Source organism: Amblyraja radiata, chromosome 1 (genome assembly GCF_010909765.2).
Source record: "Amblyraja radiata isolate CabotCenter1 chromosome 1, sAmbRad1.1.pri, whole genome shotgun sequence".
Taxonomy (NCBI): Eukaryota; Metazoa; Chordata; class Chondrichthyes; order Rajiformes; family Rajidae; genus Amblyraja; species Amblyraja radiata.
The window spans coordinates 100,060,556-100,079,877 of NC_045956.1; the positions used below are offsets into that span (position 1 = coordinate 100,060,556).

The following is a 19,322-nucleotide window of genomic DNA, read 5'->3' on the forward strand; positions in this document are numbered from 1 at the left end:
GAGTATATCGATTAAATATAAATTAATAAGACCAGGAAATGTTTCTCTTCAAATTGCTACAGTAAAGCTAAATTTTATGTACTTATTAAAAACAAAACTGTAATTCCAATTTTAATCTTCTATAATTATAGCATTATATGATTTTAAAGAAGAAATTTACAAAATGCAGTGGTCCTAATTTGGCAGATGATCAATTTTCTAGGCAAGAAGAAAAGCTTATGATTGGGTGAAAGAGACAAATTCTACTCTTGCAGTAGAAGCTGAAAGAAAGATTACAGAAGCAAGTGATGAAAAAGAGGATAAACAGGATGAAAAACAACAACATGAAGAAATTAAAAATCACAAAATACAAACTGAGGTGAGGTTTTCTAAGTACATCAAGTTTATGAAATTATTCAAATTGAAAAATAATTTGAATTAAGTTTTTATCCATCAAATTTGTTTCATTTAAAGAGAATAATGCCTTATTTTACAAATGATTTCTGATGGCTAATTATGTAAAGTTGTACATGTATAAAGTATTTGTTCTAGTTTCAATAAACAGCTAAGTTACTACTTATTAGGTTAAAATATGGGTTAGGTAAGCTTTGTGAAATTTTGATGTGTGCAAGTTGTCTGCTATTTCAGTCCACATAAGCATCATTACACTTCAGAATAATTAATTTAAATAATGCCGCAGGCCATTGGGAAAAATAATGATTGAGGCTTTTCTCTACATGGTGAAAGAATGAATTTTGCTAACCACTTTATGTATGATTGCTCACTGATTTCAGCAAAACCTGTCGCAGCCACTTTCTATCCTTGACCAAATTCACTCTTTTTCCCAGGGTAGGGAAATCAAGAATTGGAGGTAAGATGGCAAAGATAGGAAGTTTATTGGAAGCAATTTTTTCACACAGTTGTGGGTTTATGAAATGAGCTGCCAGAGGAAGTGGTTGAAGCGAATCCAATACAACATTTAAAAGACATTTGGAAAGGTACATAGATAGAAAAGGTTTGGAGAGTAATGGGTCAAACTCCGGCAAACAGGACTAACTTAGATGGGAAATCTTGGTCAGCAGGAAGAGTTGGGCCGAAAGGCCTGTTTCGGTGCAGCATTACTCTGATCCTCACTGAAACACAAATTGGAAATGGGAATTGTTGCAACAGGGCAATTAATATTTAGATAAGATCTACAGAATGCTAATTAATGATTAAGATTTAGCACGTGCAATTAAGAACAGATAGAAAGCTGATAATCTGTGTAAAAAATGAAATTTTAAATGTATTTTCTTGACTGAATGATACGTCACAAATTTAAAATTAATTTTATAGGACCATATATGCTGTTCAGCTCTAAATACAATATGCTGTGCTCTCAAAAACTAGTTATAGTTGATTGTCTAAAGTTCTAACTTTATTAACAAGAATGTAGGATATTTTTGTTCACTCTTTATGATCTAGGTATTACTGCCAGATACACAATTCATTGCCCATTCTCATTCACGTAGCTGGAGAACCAGCTGGGAACAGACTTCGCGGCCTCCGCAATTCACTGTTGCAATGAACACCACAGCCCCACCCAGCTCGGACCTGCCCTGCAAAGAGTGGGTCACCCTGAACCGGCTCCATACAGGGGTCGGCCGGTTCAACGCCAACATGCATTGCTGGGGGCTGCGTTCATCAGCAGCCTGCGTGTGTGGAGCAGACCAGCAACAGCACAGCACGTTATTTTCAACTGTGCTATCCTCCGCCCCCCTGGTGGAGGGGTAGACCTCACGGCCCTCGATAACAGCACATTGAACTGGATACAGTGCCTGGAGGGCGTTACATAACCTCTGCTGCCTCAAACACAAGAAGAAGATTCACCTTAAGAAGATAGTGAGAAGCTATAATCTTAGGGTCCTCATTTGCCTTAAGAAGATAGTCAGATAATGTAGTCCTTGGATGCTCCTAGACTGCTGTTGGGGGAAAATATAGCAGTTAGACTTAATGTTATTGAAGGAACAGTAATATATTTCTAAATGTGGGTGATACGGGGTATGAACTCTGAAAGGGGGAGTTCATAAACTGCTCATGTTGGTGATGGAAGTCATACGTTTGGGAGGCATTGGGAGAGTAGCCTAGGCACATAAGGCATTTTGAACGCGTTAGGGTATTGGTGCACTAGTTGTGTGGAGTGTTTTGGATGGTGATTGGGATGTCAATCAAATGCAGTCCATTGCTGTGGATAGTATTGAGCCTCGCGAGTGGCGTTGGAGCTGCAATCATCACACTCCTTAATTGTGCCTTGTTAGGCTTTAGGGTATTAGATGTGTCGCTGGCTATAAGATACTCTAAATCTCTTGTGCTCCTGTAGCCACAGCATTTATGTCTGGTCCTGCTCAGTTGCTGATTAATGATGACCTCAAGGATATGTTGTTGGAATATTAACCAATGGATATTCCCTGGAATTTCAGGGGTGGATGATAAGGCATTTTTTGTTGGAGGTTGTCACTTTCTAGCACCTTTTTGCAAACGTTACTTACAATCTGTGCCCAAATGCCCTCCGGGTCTTGCAGCTTGCAGGCACCAGCAATTTAATTTGCTGATTACAGTAAAATTCCTTTAATCGAGCACACTTGGGAATTTGGTCCCAGACAGCAGATCTTCCAAACTATCAGATGTTATGTTAATTCACTATCATGTACTTCACTTTCATCTAAAATGTTACACAATGGAATACTACATGTTTTCAGTGAGCTGTAAATATTTTTTTATATATGTTTATTTTATTAGAAGCAATTGTACAAGAATAAAGCAATCGACATGAGAGTTATACAATTTTCGTACAGCTTCATTTTTAACATTTTATAAATTGATATATCAATCGAAAAAAAGGGAAAAAAGGAAAGAATGAAAAAGAAGAAAGATGCAAAAGAGAGAGAAGAAAAGATCCCTGAACTACCAAAGAAGTGCGAGAAGAAAAAAGAGGAGAGAAAAAAAACGGAGATATGCCCCACTGTCCTTTCTTTTCCCCTCCCCACTCACCCATCCCAAGCATCGGTTTTAAATTTGTGTTCAGCCATTCTGTCGTTGAAGAAATTCAGTGGAAGGAGACCATGTTTTGGAGAATTGGTCTATTTTCTCAGCCAAAACAAGCCTAATTTTTTCTAAAAGTAGTGTCTCGGATATTTCAGTAACCCACATCTTCACTGTGGGAACTGTTATCTTTTTCCGGAATTTGAGTATGAGTTTTTTCGCAGTTATTAGGCCGTAGTCAAGGAAACGTCTTTGAAATATCGTTAACTTAGAACAGGCCTCTGACATTCATAAAATTATTAGTTGTGTATATGATTCCAGTTTAATGTTAAGTGTTTTAGAGAAGATATCGAATATTCCCATGAGCTGTAAATTTAAAGGGAGTATACGAATCAAAGCCCTGGTGAGTTCAAACGATTTTCCTGTCGTCTGATAGCGAGTTGCTGTAGAATGGAATATTGTGCAGACACCCTTATTTCTGACTTGGTAATTGAAGGAAGGTTATTGATGAAGCCTGTTGGACCAGGCAGCAATTCTTGCAGTGATGCCCTGGGCTGGGATGATTGATGACCAGTATGGACAACCATCTACATTTGTGCAGTGTTGGCTCCAACCATTGGAGAGCATTTCACTTGGCAACCATGGACTTGGATAAAGGGCTTGGTCAATCACTGACTTGATATCAAAATTCTGGTGAATAAATTGTTCTATGCACTCAACTTGGTATTTAGGTTTTGTACAATCTCTATTAATAAACAGAGTTATTTGACAGTTAACCTTCAAGCCCCCGGTTTGCTTTTATTTACAGTTTCTGTTCGGAATCAATTTCTGAAGAGAACACAGAATTATATAATACTCTTAAATTTGAGCAATAATCCAGGTTCCTAACCCAACTACTTCTAATGGAAGTGCCTGATTAAACATGAATAAAATGGCATGATTAGGTTTGAGAATGAAACCATTGCAGACGCATTGCATTGCTGTACTCCTTGGCTAAGTAATGTAAAACCATTGCAAAATAATGTATGGTGGCTGGTACTATTGGAAAGTGATCCTAGGAGGGTGAAGTGGATAAAAGTTTATCGAGAATCTTTTATAATAGTAACTAATTTCTGAACACAGGATGTTTTGATGTTATCCATTGAGAGTCTGGCTGAAGTAACTGCACGTTGCATTGAACAACTCCATAAGGTGGCTGAATTAATCCTACATGGACAGGATATCGAGAAATCGGCAATGGATCAAGCTAAAGTCCTTACTGCGTAAGACCCTATAACTGATAATTGTTTGGTATAATTTTAATCAAAATTAGGCTGTTTCTATATACCATCATGGGAACATTTGTTTTTATTTGTTAAAATTAATAATTGGAGAAACTCATCTTTTGAAATATTGAAATACTATTTCCAAGAACAGAGTTAATTGACACAGTGAAAGGGATAGTTGTCTCTACATGTCTCATGCAGGAGACTGGACTTCTTGGCAATAATTGTTTTTACTGTTTCCTTCAGAATACTATCAATCCCACTCAAATCAGTGGCTCCACCTCACTACTCCGATACTGCCACCTCACATCCTCTCCATCTCACTTAACCTAAAGAAGTATACATCTGACTTATTTTGGGGTCTCTACCTAACTTTAGCTGGCTTTGGAGAAGTTCAATCGTCCAGTTGCCATCAAGCCAAGGTTCTGGGTTTGTCCACTTTAGAAACATGGTCTCAGAAATGCAGGCTGATTCTGTAGTGCTGTGGGAATGCTACTATCGAAGATTGTTGTATCAGATGAAACTTTGTACTGGTGCTCTGTTTGCTCTGTCACATGAGCTTAAAGGGTTCCATGGCATAGTTTCAAAGACCAAAAGGGTTCTCTTGGGTATTCTGTCTGATATTGTGCCATTATTGCACCGTTGCTGTGAAAGTTTGATGCCACCTCACTACCCACAGCAGGGATTGAATCTTGTGGGTAATTCAATATCAGCATATTGCTTTGAAACATCATGATTTTGTTGCAGGCAATGCAAGATTTTATTTCTTAAAATCATACAATTTTCATTTTGCACAAACTGAAGCTATTTAAAATAAAATAAACAAATGCTTTTTTAATATTGTGAGGCCTGCAGAGATCTTTTGCTTCTCATTTTAAGAACTTCAATCATTGTGTTCAGTTGCAGTGTTTTAAATCTGCGTGAAATAAGAAGTAGCATAAAAATTTGTATCACTAAATTCTATAAAGTATAATCTAAGCAACCTTGTTAATTGTTATCCCAATTTAGTTTAAAAAAAACAGTTGCTGTTAAAATGTAATAATATTTTAATATAACTTCCTTTCATTGCTGCTGATTGAGAAAATATTTGAGCATTTAGTAAAGTCTAGCAGGTTTTCTAAGATTACTTATTAAAGCTTTTCATATGTCTCTCTTCAGGTAAGCATGATTATTTCTGGTTTGCTATACATGACATGTTGTGATCATACTTTTTCTTTTATTGATACAGGTTAACTATTGCTATGTGTAAGGAAGTGTCCACTCTTTCTCAGAAATTTATTTCCTGTTTAATTCGAGCAGGGGTAAGTTATTATAATTATGACTTTCACATAATTTAAAATTTATAAATGTAAGTATAAGGTGCCAGCTTGAACTTAAAAAGTAATCAATGGGCTTTAATAGTGATCTCCCAGTCCACAAAAAAATCAGCACTGTCATAGATACAACAATAGTTGGAGCATCAAAACTAAAAATTGCAGAAAATAAGAATACTTGCTTTAGTTAGAAAATCTGAGGCAGAAGTCTCTTACCAATTCTCAAAATGTGTTTTATGTATATTAATATTGATTATTTTACAAATGAAAACATCATGGATGTACATGCTATTCATTGCAATTAAACCAAGATGTCTTCAAAATTCAGAATGTAATATTTTATCATACTGATTTTAAAATTAATTAATATTTCTGAAATTCCTTCTGATTGTGAGTAGTTGTGTAATTAAAAATGGCAGATTTAATTTAATTGCCTTTGTGTTCTTTTATCCAGGCTAAAATGAAAGCAGAGGTTCTAAATCCACATGTTAATACTATTTTGCTGGAGGTAAGCTTAACATTTTATTTTAAAAAGCCTTCTGCAAAGCTCTGTAGTGCAATGTTTTCTTTTATATTGCATAATCATGACATATCTTGCACTCCATTGACATTTCAGTACTAAGTTCTCTAGTTTAACTTTCAGAAACTGACGAACTTTAAAAACAAAATTAGCCAGGCCCATGTTTAAAATCTGCCTGATGTTCTGTCATATAATTTATTTGACTATGAATAAATTGAAATAGATTAATGGTGATAACATCTATCTATCTATATACTATTAAAACTCTCGTGCCATCCGTCCGGCTGCCTGTCTGCCTTTTGATTCGTTGACTTTCTGCCTTTTGATTTGTTCTTCGTTGACTTTCTGCCTTTTGATTTGTTGACGGCTGCTCCTTCCTATCAGCTTCCAACACACTTCGAAACAAACTTGCAAGACAGGAACACTCTGAACCTTTCACTGCTGCAGCAGGCAGGGGAGGTGCAATTGTTTTTTTTTTAATCCACTGCTGAGGGAGGCAGGGGAGTGCTGGAATCTTACATTTGGGAACGGCTTCAGTTCCATTGGAGGAGACGAGTGCATGGTGGAATATTGGGTTGGGGGATCACACCATTGGGGGAGCAGACCCAACGGGTCTGCACTTGGTCTAGTCTATCTATAAAACTCTCGTGCCATCCGTCCGGCTGCCGTCCGTCCGGCTGCCTTTCTGCCTTTTGATTCGTTGACTTTCTGCCTTTTGATTTGTTGAGGGCTGCTCCTTCCTATCAGCTTCCAACACACTTCGAAACAGCTTCCAACACACTTCGAAACAAACTTGCAACACAGGAACACTCTGAACCTTTCACTGCTGCAGCAGGCAGGGGAGGTGCAATTGGATTGTTTTTTAATCCACTGCTGAGGGAGGCAGGGGAGTGCTGGAATCTTACATTTGGGAACGGCTGCAGTTCCATTGGCGGAGACGAGTGCATGGTGGAATATTGGGTTGGGGGATCACACCATTGGGGGAGCAGACCCAACGGGTCTGCACTTGGTCTAGTAACTCTTTAAAGTTGCCAGAATAGGCATGATAAATGGAATAGCGCCTTGGTATTCTCATTTTATTCCATAACCCAGTGAACAGTTTTAGGGATTTCAAAAAGGATATAGATATATAGAAAAGCAATATTAAGTCAAATGCAATATCCAAGCTGCAGTCATAGTTTGACTTTCACAAGGGATGATCAACGAGGTATGAAAGGTGCATAGGTTGTAACAAAGTGATAGCTTCAGTCTTCCAATTGAAGAGGATTAATGGCTCAAGAGATGGTCGGACTGGATGGCAGCAGTCTTTGCATGTAAGTCAGCCCCACATTTCCCTTTATGGGTCCCGCAAATGCTTTTCAACTTGAATTTACTGCAGTCTCAACTGTTTTCTCATAATGCACATTAACTACCTCTTGCAATTATTACACCTTTTGACCATTTCATCTTTTTTCTTCCTCTTACTAATCCTGAAATATCATAGCTATTTTTCTGTTTTATAGATACTGTGCAGGACTATATCTTGGTTTTGAATATCTATACTCTGCCCTGTTCCATTATAATTTAAATTAGCATTTTGTTTCTCAGACTTTGACTATAAGCTCTAAAATGCAGTTTTCAATGTTCAGTGAATTCAATCCTAGAGAAATGTGTGAATACACATGATACAAAATTATTGTTTTCATAGCACATGATTTTATTTTCATTTGGTTTGAAAGAAATGTGTGTATTTATTTGTGTGTAAAGATAAGGAACTAATGCTTCGGGTTCTTCTTCTCAGGGCTCTAACAGTGCCACCTACATCCAAAGTGCATTTCAGTTGCTGCTTCCAATTCTTCAGATTTGCCACATGCAGTCCAGTACCAACAAAGCAACCAAATAGGATGGGAAATTGTGGCACCACCATATTGGATTAACGATTAAGTTTCAGAAGTTCAAGCAACCAGTAGCAAACTTGCCAAAAAAATAGATTGTCACAAAAATTATACTAAGACTACAAAAAACACTAATTTCTGAAGACACATTGAAACACTAGTTGCATTTGTCTTTGAAAGACTGTTAACAGTAATATAGAGCTTTGTACTTTTAAAAGAAATTATCATTGCAATGTGTGAATCAATTTATTGACATGTTTTATACCTCCATGTGGTGCAATTTCTGCATTACATTTTTGAATTTTTGAAAATATTTTTAATTTCAAATTGTACTTTATCCAAATTTTGCAAACTACAAATTGTGTGAATATTTAAAACCACCATTGATACAAAAATATAGGCTTGCACTCCGCACCAACTGCACTTTTTCATCAAGTCAAAGTACAAATGTTATAGATATATGTACTTCAACACAGGTGTAATATCTGTAGCATTATTGAGTAATGTTGACCAGCACAACAATACAACATTGATAACATTGCAAGAGATTCTCTGTAATACTCAAGAAGCTTGTAGGAATAATTAGGAATGTTAAGTTTTATTGTAGTATGCTTTGTATTTTTTTGTTACAAATTTGAACAAAATAGGAATATGAACATTTTCTAATGATACATTTAAATGTGTCTGGGGTTTGTCTCAATCTCTCTCATTTGAACGGGAGAGTGGCATCATTTTGTGTAAATGATGTCTACAGGAGCGGGGATGCAGACCTCTACAGGCAGGCAAAGTACAAGCTGAGAAGAGGAATCAGAGCTGCCAAGGAAAGGTACTCTGAGAAGTTGAGGAGCAAGTTCTCAGCTAGTGACTCTTCTTCAGTTTAGAAGGGCTTGCAAGAAACCACCAGCTGCAAGAGGAAAGCCCCCCCCCGCTCTTTGGACAATCGTCAGTTGACCAACGACCTGAATGAGTTCTACTGCAGGTTTGACAAGCAGAAACGTAACCCTAGTACCCCCCTCTCCCCAACCAACACAGCCAGACCCCAGTCTGCAAAGACTGAACCCTTCTACACCCACTCCTCCCCATTCACCACTTCACACCTACCTAAAGCAAGACTCCAGTCTGAAAAGACTGGACCCTTTCCCACCCACCCCTCTCCAATCACTACTTCACACCCAATTACCCATCCCCTCCGTGCTGCACAACATCACTTCTCCATCATCAACATTAAAAATAGAGGAGGTGGAGAGGCTGTTCAGAAGACAGAAAAGCCGGAAATCTCCAGGACCAGGCAATGTTGGATGATCAGCCATGAGTTGGATGATCAGCCATGATCATATTGAATGGCGGTGCTGGCTCGAAGGGCCGAATGGCCTACTCCTGCACCTATTTTCTATGTTTCCCCCTCTACTCTCAAGCTCTGCAGAACAACTGGCACGGGTCTACACAGACATTTTCAACCAGTCCCTGCAAACCTGTGCTGTCCCTGCCTACTTCAAAGTCTCCACTATTGTGCCTGTTCCCAAAAGGGCAAGAATTACTGGTCTTAATGACTACAGGCCTGTCGCACTGACCTCTGTCATCATGAAGCCCCTTGAAAGGCTTGTGCTGGCCAAGCTGAAAAATATCCTCCAGCACCAGGGGACCTATGCTAGGATTTTGTTTGTTGATTTTAGCTCTGCATTCAACACCATTGTGCCAGAGCTGCTACACTCCAAACTTTCCGAGCTGACTGTGCCTGACCCCCTCTGTCGGTGGATCACCAGCTTCCTGACAGACAGGAAGCAGCATGTGAGGCTGGGAAAGCACATCTCGGACCCGCAAACCCTCAGCCTAGGAGCACCACAAGGCTACGTACTCTCCCCTCTCCTCTACTCTCTCTCTACACCAATAACTGCACCTCCGCTGACTCCTCTGTCAAGCTTTTCAAGTTTGCGGACAACACAACCCTGATTGGACTGATCAAGGATGGGGAGGAATCTGCCTACAGACAGGAAGTGACAGCTGGCGGCCTGGTGCCATCGCATCAACCTGGAGCTCAATGCTCTTAAGACAGTGGAATTGATAGTAGACTTTAGGAGAACTCTCCCTCCCCTCACCCCACTCACCATCAACAACACCACACATCAGTGGAGTCTTTTAAGTTCCTGGGAACCATCATCTCCAAGGACCTTAAATGGGAGGCTACCATCGATTCCACAGTCAAAAAGGCACAACAGAGGATGTACTTCCTGCGGCAGCTGAGGAACCACAATCTGCCACAGGCAATGATGGTCCAATTCTATATGGCCATCGTAGAGTCTGTCCTCACCTTCTCCATCATGGTCTGGTTTGGCTCAGCCACCAAGCACGACCTCCGGAGGCTACAGCGAATCGTCCGATCAGCAGAGAAGATTATTGGCTGCAACCATCCCTCCATTGATGAACTGTACACTGCAAGGACCAGGAAATGAGCGGGTAAGATCAACTCTGCCCCTCTCACCCTGGCCACAAACTCTTTGAATCACTTCCCTCTGGAAGGCGACTCCGGACTGTCAAAGCTGCCACAGCCAGACATAAAAACAGCTTTTTTTTCCACGAGGAGTAGCTCTACTCAATAACCAAAAATCTGTAGCCTCCTTTTGCTCTGGTATTTTGTTTAATTCACATGTTTAATCAATAATATTTTATTATTAATGTTTTGTGTGTCATTCCTGTCACTATGTCATTGTCACTTGCGGGCGGAGCACCAAGGCAAATTGCTTTACGTGAATACTTGGCCAATAAACTTATTCATTCATTCATAAAAGCAGCAGTTCCTCCATGATCTCTGCCTATCTTTCAAAGGAATTATAATGAGATTGCTCCAAACCATCACTTTTATATTAATTTTGATACTTAAACTAGGCATTCTGATCATGTACTATCTTGAGAATCAAATTACAATCTTATCAGACAAATTTGTGATTGGAATTTATCTAGATTATGTTGAGGTTAATCCGAGAGAAATGGATGAGATTTTTCAAGATCTTATTTTTCAATTATCAATAACTAAACAAAGCCTGTAGTTCATTAGACCTGTGGTTTACATGGATAAATAAACTTTTATCATTTTTCACCTTATCCTATTGTGTGAAATATCTAGCCCTTTTCCTAATGTATTGACGGTTAAACCCTGTACTTGGCTGGTGTTTCATGATATAAAGGAAATTCTGGAACCTCTTGTTCTCGTGTGTTTGTTCAGAGGAATTAATGCAAGCTTGAACTCCATCATGCGCTCAAAATGATGCCATTTGAGCATCATTGGGATGATGATCATAATCTAAAGTGGTACAACTGAATCAAAGGGTTCCAACTTCACAGTCTGCACTTGTGCAGAAAAAGTGCCTCCATTATCTTCATCTTGTAGCAGTGAGGGCAAAATCATCCTAGACTCCTGCACCCAATCACAATTCAGTAAATCCTGCCAGAGACTCTATTAAGAATGTGATCAGGTTTGGTAGTAATATCACATTAATAAATAGCCGTTCGTCATAGCTATGAGAAGGCAAGGCATGAGAAATGATTGTTATGGCAATGAATTACAGATAAACCTATATGCATGAAACCACATGCCAGGAGTCTAAATTCCATCAGAATCAGTAGACCGGTGGTATTTTAAATACATGACTGCCTTGTATCACGTGAAATTATTTAATTATGCATTACTAGTTTAAACAACTTACAAAATATTTACTTAATGACAAAACAGTTAAAATACTATGATTTGTAAATCACATAATATTTTAGTAAAAGCAAATCTGGCTCGAAGGCAGCAGTAAATAAAACTGCTGATTTTGATGTTTTACTTTCTCCTGAATAGAATAAAACAAATCAAATAACATTTTCTGTGCCTGATGTCTATTCTTTCGTTTAAAATAAAACAATGTTTGCAAGTAGAAAAGTGAATTTGAACCTTGCAAAAATACTTTAAAGAAAGTGTAAATTATTTGTAAGTAAGAAACGTGGATTATTTGCAAAACGTATTGTCAGTCACATTGCCATAGAATTTTGTGTAGAATGATAATATTCTGTGATTATGATAACTTTGGCCACTGATTTTTGTATGCAGAGAAACTAGTTGGTAAAGAGAATCTAAAGTTCTCCATTTCTGGATTTTCCTGGAGTATGGGTTTTCTTGGGATAATTTCCAAAGTTGCAAGTTCAGAAAATTGCCTTTGAGTTCCTCGGGTGACTACCTTTCCAAAATGAAATGGCACACATGCCACAAGGTATCTCAATATGGAGAAGGGTGAGGAGGTAATGGGGGGGAAAGTGGGTGGGTATAGATTAAAGAGCTTGTTGAAGTGCTGGAGCGGGGAATGATATTAAGAGCAAATTTGCAAGTAATTATAGAGTCGATGGTTAGTGATATTAGAGAACTTCAACTATCCCGATTATAGACTGGGACAGTAATAGTATTAAGAGCAATGGTGACAAAGAATTTTTGAAATGTGTTCCAGAGAACACACACCCCCACCTTAAATCTATGCCGTCTAGTTTTAGACTCTGCTACCCTAGAGAAAGAGACTGACCATTCACCTAATCTATGACCCTAATGCTTTTATGTATTTCTATAAGGTCATCCCTTCAACACTCCAGGAAATAAAAGTGCTGGACTGTCCTTATAACTCAAGCCATCCAGTCCCAGAAAAATCCATGTGACCTTTTTCTGCGCCCTTTCCAACATAATGACATCCTTCCTGTAGCTGTGCAACCAGGGCTGGTGCTAGGAATTGCGGGGCCCAATTAGAAAATTGATGGCGGGGCCCCTACTCTAGAAAAGTAAAAATTTATGTATGTTTATATTTCGTGTAGTATGCTCGTCTTTAACCAAAAAAAACATTAAATGCTTGATATACTAAAATTTTGAAAAACTATATGAAAGTGTCACACATCTAATAAAATGAGTGGCACTTTGAAAGATTGAATGTGTGTGTGTGTGTGTGTGTGTGTTTATGAGTGTATGCGATTGTGTCTCTGTGTCTGTGTGACTGAGTGTGTGTGTTTGTGTGTATGCGTCTGTGTGTGTGCGTGCATGGCCGGCCTTAGGGGGTTTAAACGGTTTAGAGATGTTTAGAGGGCTTCAGATGGGTTCAGGTGTGTTTACAATTGTTTAGAGGGGAATAGAGGGAAATAGGGGGGCTAGAGGGGGTTTAGTGTTCAGAGGGTCCCAGAGGGGTTTAGAGACGTTATAAGCCCCCCGTGAGAAATTGTATTTCTCTGAAATTGAAGATAGACATAAAGCTGGAGTAACTCAGCAGACAGGCAGCGCAGCGACTCTGGAGAGAAGACCCTTCTTCAGACCGAACTGAACTCGCGTCGGTGAGAGTACTTGTGATTGTCTGAAGAAGGGTCTCGACCAGAAACACAACCCTCTCCCCAGAGCCGCTGCCCGTCCCGCTGAGCCACCTTCAACTTCAGAGCCAAACAAAAAACACAGAGTGCTGGAGGAACTCAGCGGGCCAGGCGAATGCCTCACCAACTGAGTTTCTCCAGCATTTTTGTCTACCGCTAAACATCAATGATTCCGGGAATGCTGAGGGGACAGGGTGATAGAGAGGGAGTAGGAGAGCTAGAGAGAGACGAGACGGGGAGCGGGAGAGAGAGCGCGAGAGAAAGAGGGAGGGAGGGAGTGAGCAAAAGACAGAGACACAACGTGGGTCGGTCGGTGAATGACTAACCTGCACACCAGGAAGAAGCCCCTTCTCGCGGTCCGGGGCCCTCACTCATGATGGTGAGTTAAATGAAATTCTCAACGTGTCATCGATCTACATTCCTCTGTAAATGTAATTGTGTTTTAAACAAGTATTAATGACGCCGCGTGAATTTTATTCAAAGGAACACGGCGTCAATAAATGAGTCTGAAGAAAGGTTTCGGCCCGAAACGTCGCCTATTTCCTTCGCTCCATAGATGCTGCTGCACCCGCTGAGTTTCCCCAGCAATTTTGTGTACCTTCGATATTCCCGCATCTGCAGTTCCCTTTTGAACACGGCGTCATTAATACTTGTTCAAAACACTATAACATTTACTGAGGAATGTGGATAGATGCAGATTCATGACATCGCATAACAAGGTGTTAACTACTTACCGTTAAGAAGTGCTAACAGCACCAGTTAACAAATCGTTTGTGTATGATGGCCGTGCAGCGGTTGTTATGCATGTTCGTTTAAAAAAAATCCGGATGGCGAATTTAAAAAAATCTTTATTTAACAAAGAGAATTCGTATTTCCGTACGAAATACTGAACATTAGTGCGGGGGCCCCCATTAGGCGCGGGGCCCAATTGGGAGCAATCGGTCAAATCGGCTTAACGCCGGCCCTGTGTGCAACCAGAGCTGCTCGCAATACTCCAAATATGATTTTGCCAACAACTTGTACAGTTGCAACATCCCAACTCATGTACTCAATGCCTTGAACTGAGTGTATTAATTGTGGCCTTCACCACCCTGTCCTAGGGTGTTGCCACTTTCAGGGAATAATATACCCGTGCCCCTTGTTTTTTCTGTTCTGCATCACACTCCAGTACACTACCATTTACAGTGTATATCCCGCCTGGTTTAATATATCATAATGCAACACCTAACACTTGTACGTTAAATTCCTTACTTACTTTAACTCTTTCAACCGCCCACTTTGAAAAGATAGGGTTGAAAGGTAATCTAAAAGAAGCATTTGAAAACATAAACTATCTCGACAATGAGAAATTGTTCCCATTACCAGATGGATCAAGAACAAGTGGAAAGAGAATGAAGGTTTTTAGTAAAGCAACCAAAAGTGTAATGAGGCAAGATGTTTTTAGTTAGCATCGTTAGGGTCTACATTGTTTTTCCAGATGTGGTGGGGTTCAATTATAGCATTCAGATGGGAGCTTGATAAACACTTGGATTAATTTGCAGGCCTTGGGGAAATGCCAGATAGGATTAGCTAGTTTACACTTGTGTAGAATCAATACAGATTTGAGGGGATAAATGGCCATGCTCCTGAAAAAACGATTGAGCTACATTGTGGGATGTTTTTTAAGAGTAAGAGTTTTTACACCGTGGATGCAGAGGCCTTGTCACGAGGGATTTATGTGCCGGAAGAACTAAGTACTCATGAGTACATCATGAGTACATCCGTAAATAAAACACTTGGTTTTTTTTTTAATCATCTGACACTTATGTTTAAAACTTGCAGGGCTCGAACGATATTTGCACTGCACTGTCATCAGGTTCCTGATGATAGTTGTCAGCTGTTGAATAATTGAATGGAATTGAATAAATTTTATTAGCCAAATATGTATACATACATGGAATTTGCCTTGGTGCTTTGCTCGCAAGTAACAACACAATATAAAGTAGACAATTTGAGTGTCATAGCAAAGGACGTGAATACTTACGTAAATGTGATATTCCAGTTATTTATTTTTAATTACTTTGCAAACATTTCTAAACACCTGATTTTGCTGCTTCATTCTGGGTATTGTGTGTAGATTGATGATAAAAAAAAAGAATTTAATCCATTTAAAAATAAGGCTGTGACATAACAAAATGTGCAAAAGGTGAAGGGGTCTGAATACTTTCTGAATGCATTGTACATTGGTGCTAAGACCTGCAATAAGATACATGTATCAGCATTGCATCCAGTACATAAATGACTTGCAGTTTGCTCACAAGTGTAAAGGTTTATTGCTTTGTATGTGGTAGCAATGAACACACTTCTAAGATATTTTGTGCTTTAAAAGAAGTTTTATTTTCAGTCACAATTTGAGATATAATACATGCTTTATTGTGTATGGATTCTGTGTTCCTTTTCTCCTGTGTCATTACCAATGCCATCCTCCAGAGGCCAGTCAAATACAACATTCTTTACAAATGGAAGAATAAACCACATGAATGGGCCTTATTCGCTTTAATATCAATGATAATAACATTTTCTTTTGTAATTGTTTAACTGTATTTCCATTGTGGCTTGTGTGATTAGACTACTGCTAAGCTGCAAATTTTCTGGGTTAAGGAAGGGAAAAAACAGTCACGATTAAGTTACTGATCAAGACTTTTTCTTTAGAAACTAAGTCCCAAGATAAGTTGCAGTACTAAAGAAGAGTTAAAACAAAGTTTAATTAACAGGGACAATGATGAATTCTCCATGGATTCATTTATCCTTCCATAGTGGTTATATCCTCACCTCAAGCACTCAATCACCCCCTCTCATAGAGTGTGAAATCCTCCTTTACAAATCTCTCTGCAGTCTTGCCCCAGACTGCCCCTTCTCCATATCCCTGTTCATCATTGCTTGAACTCTGCCTACTTGCCTTCTGCTACTCTAGAACCTTCACCATTCAACCCCAGGCCTATGTTTGCAATTTTCCCTTATTCCTTTGAAAACTCAATTTCTTGAATAAATGCTGTACAACATATTAAGTAGAGCAATTCATTGCAGTTCCAAGGCTTTGTTTTTTATCTTTCAGCTGACAGTTTTAAACAAATCCAACCATCAACAAAAAACAGACTTTTCTGCTTCCCTAGTTAACTGGAACCATAGCTCTGAATTATTCAAAAACCTGCCCATTTTTCAAAAGGCAATTTGTAACAGCTGCAAAATTGATGATAATAGTTCAAATTACTGACAGGATAAGACCCAGACAGCAGCCTCATGGCATAAATCACAATCTAAAACTATAAAGTATTCAAACCCTTTCCTTAACACCTTGCACGAGATGTAAATATTTAAAAGTATGCATTAAAGTCAGACTGGGGAGGAGGCTACCTTCTCAAAGGCAGCTTTTGTCAGAGGTGCACAAACATATATTTAAAGAAAAGGGAGTGTGAAAAACCCACTCTTGGGATTCTTGGGGATCCAGCTAACCTAATCAGTGGTGCTACCAGCAGGTTATGCTGGGTGCTTGACATTGGTCAAAAGAATATTCTGTGCCATTGCTGCTTTCCACAATGTTAATGGAAATGAAGAGGCTCTGACTCATCAGATTAATGAGAATGGTGGATGGTAATTAGGAGGAAGTTTTCTTGCCCGTATTTGGACTGAAATCATGAAGTTCATGGAGTCAAAAGTTAATACTAAGGATTCCAAGGACTACTCCCTCCCAGCAGTGCTACCACTTCCGATGGATTCATCTTGTCAATGGAACATGACACATCCTTGGTACACAAAAATGCTGGAGAAACTCAGCGGGTGCAGCAGATTGTGATGGAGAAGTTTAGTTTAGTTTAGTTTAGAGATACAGCGCGCAAACAGGCCCACTGAGTCCGCACTGACCAGCGATCCCCACACACTTACACTATCCTACACACACTAGGGGAAATTTACATTTATACCAAGCCAATTAACCTACAAACCTGTACGTCTTTGGAGTGTGGGAGGAAACCAAATATCTTGGAGAAAGCCCACGCAGTCACGGGGAGAATGTACAAACTCCATACAGACAGCACCCATAGTCGGGATCGAACCCGGGTCTCTGGCGCTGTCAGGCAACAACTCCTGCTGCGCCACCGTGCCGCCCAGTCTGGGGTACTGTCCACAGAGCATGATTTTTGAGAGTCTGAATACTTCACACCTCTGCTGGTCCAGTGTCTGAAACAACTGTCCTAGTTAGACACATCCGGTAAGGATGGAACATAGTACAGTACAGCACAGGAACAGGTCTTTCAGCTCACAATGTTAGTGTCGATCATGATGCCTAGTTGAACTGATCTCATCTGCCTGCACATAATCCATATCCCTGCATCCCCTGCATGTGCCTATCTAGAAGCCTCTTAAATACACTATCGCATGTGCCTCCACCCCTACCCCTTCCAGGTTCCCACCACCCTCTGTTAAAAAAACTTTCCCCGCACATCTCCATTAACCTTACCCCTCTCACCTTATAGTTATGCCCTCTAGTGTTGAACATTTCCACCATGGGGAAAAGGTTCTGACTGTCCACTCATAATTTCATATACTTCTATCATCTTCCCTCAACCTCTGATGTTCCAGAGAAAACAACCCAATGTTATCTAACCTCTCCCTGTAGCTGAAACCTTCTAATCCAATCAACATTCTGGTAAACCACCTCTACACTCAAGATTCAAGAGAGTTTATTGTCATGTGTCCCAGAAAGGACAATGACATTCTTGCTTTGCTTCAGCATAACAGAATATAGAAGGCATGAATACAGAACAGATCAGTGTGTCCATGTACCATTATATAAATATAGACACACATGAATAAATAAAACTTTCTCTAAAGCTTCCGGCTCTTTCTTGTATTAGGGCAACCAGATCTGCTCGGAATACTCCAAATGCAGTCTAATCAAAGTCGTGTAAAGCTGCATCATGACTACCTGACTCTTATATTCCCCTAGCAGTGAAGGCAAGCATATCATATGCCTTCTTTACCACCCTATCTACTTGTGCTGCCACCTTTAGTGAGCTATGAACTTAGACTCCAAGATCCCTCTGCACATCAATGCTCTTAAAGTCTTGCCATTAACTGTATGTTTAAGAAGCAACTGCAGATGCTGGAAAATTGAAGGTAGACAAAAATGCTGGAGAAACTCAGCGGGTGAGGCAGCATCTACGGAGCGAAGGGAATAGGCAACGTTTCGGGTCGAGACCCTTCTTCAGACTCCATGAAGCTTCAGTCTGAAGAAGGGTCTCGACCCAAAACGTTGCCTATTTCCTTCTCGTCATTAACTGTATACTCTCTCATAGAAACATAGAAAATAGGTGCAGCAGTAGGCCATTCGGCCCTTCGAGCCAGCACCGCCATTTAATATGATCATGGCTGATTATCCTAAATCAGTACCCCGTTCCTGCTTTTCCCCCATATCCCTTGATTCCGTTAGCCCTAAGAGCTATAATCTTAAGGGCCTGTCCCACGAGCATGCGACTCCATGCGGCAAGCGCGACCTAAAGGGCCGGTCCCACCAGCATGCGCCTGCATGCGTCAAGCGCGACCTAACGTGGTCGCTTGAGCCGTACGGCCTCGCGGGGCCGTATGGAGTTGTGCGGAGCTGGTCCCGACATCGCGCGGGGCTCCGAAAAACTGACCGTGTTTAAAAATTCCGCGCGGCAACATTGTGACCAATTCTTTACAAATGGAAGAATAAACCACATGAATGGGCCTTATTCGCTTTAATATCAATGACGCCGTACGTCACGCGTGAACTTCCCACGGACTTCGCTCGAACTTCATGTCACTCACTCAACCTCCGTGCGGCCCTCGCTGCTGGTTTGGTCGCGCTTGCTGCATGCAGACGCATGGTGGTGGGACTGGCCCTTTAGGTCGCGCTTGCTGCATGGTGTCGCATGCTCGTTGGACAGGCCCTTAACTTTCTTGAAAACATCCAGTGAAT

At 40.1% G+C, this 19,322-nt stretch overlaps 1 protein-coding gene across 3 annotated transcripts in view; it reads left to right on the forward strand.

The window, feature by feature from the left end:
* The window catches only part of fam114a1 (family with sequence similarity 114 member A1), a 48,598-nt gene extending 40,080 nt beyond the window's left edge, over positions 1-8,518 (forward strand). For all 3 annotated transcript variants that reach the window (XM_033027000.1, XM_033027008.1, XM_033027018.1), the window contains exons 10-14: positions 203-358; positions 4,123-4,262; positions 5,494-5,566; positions 6,033-6,086; positions 7,879-8,518. In XM_033027000.1, the coding sequence (XP_032882891.1) occupies positions 203-358; positions 4,123-4,262; positions 5,494-5,566; positions 6,033-6,086; positions 7,879-7,980 (525 nt within the window). In that variant the 3' untranslated portion in view covers positions 7,981-8,518. The remainder of the gene's footprint in view (positions 1-202; positions 359-4,122; positions 4,263-5,493; positions 5,567-6,032; positions 6,087-7,878) is intronic.
* Positions 8,519-19,322: the final 10,804 nt, after the last annotated feature.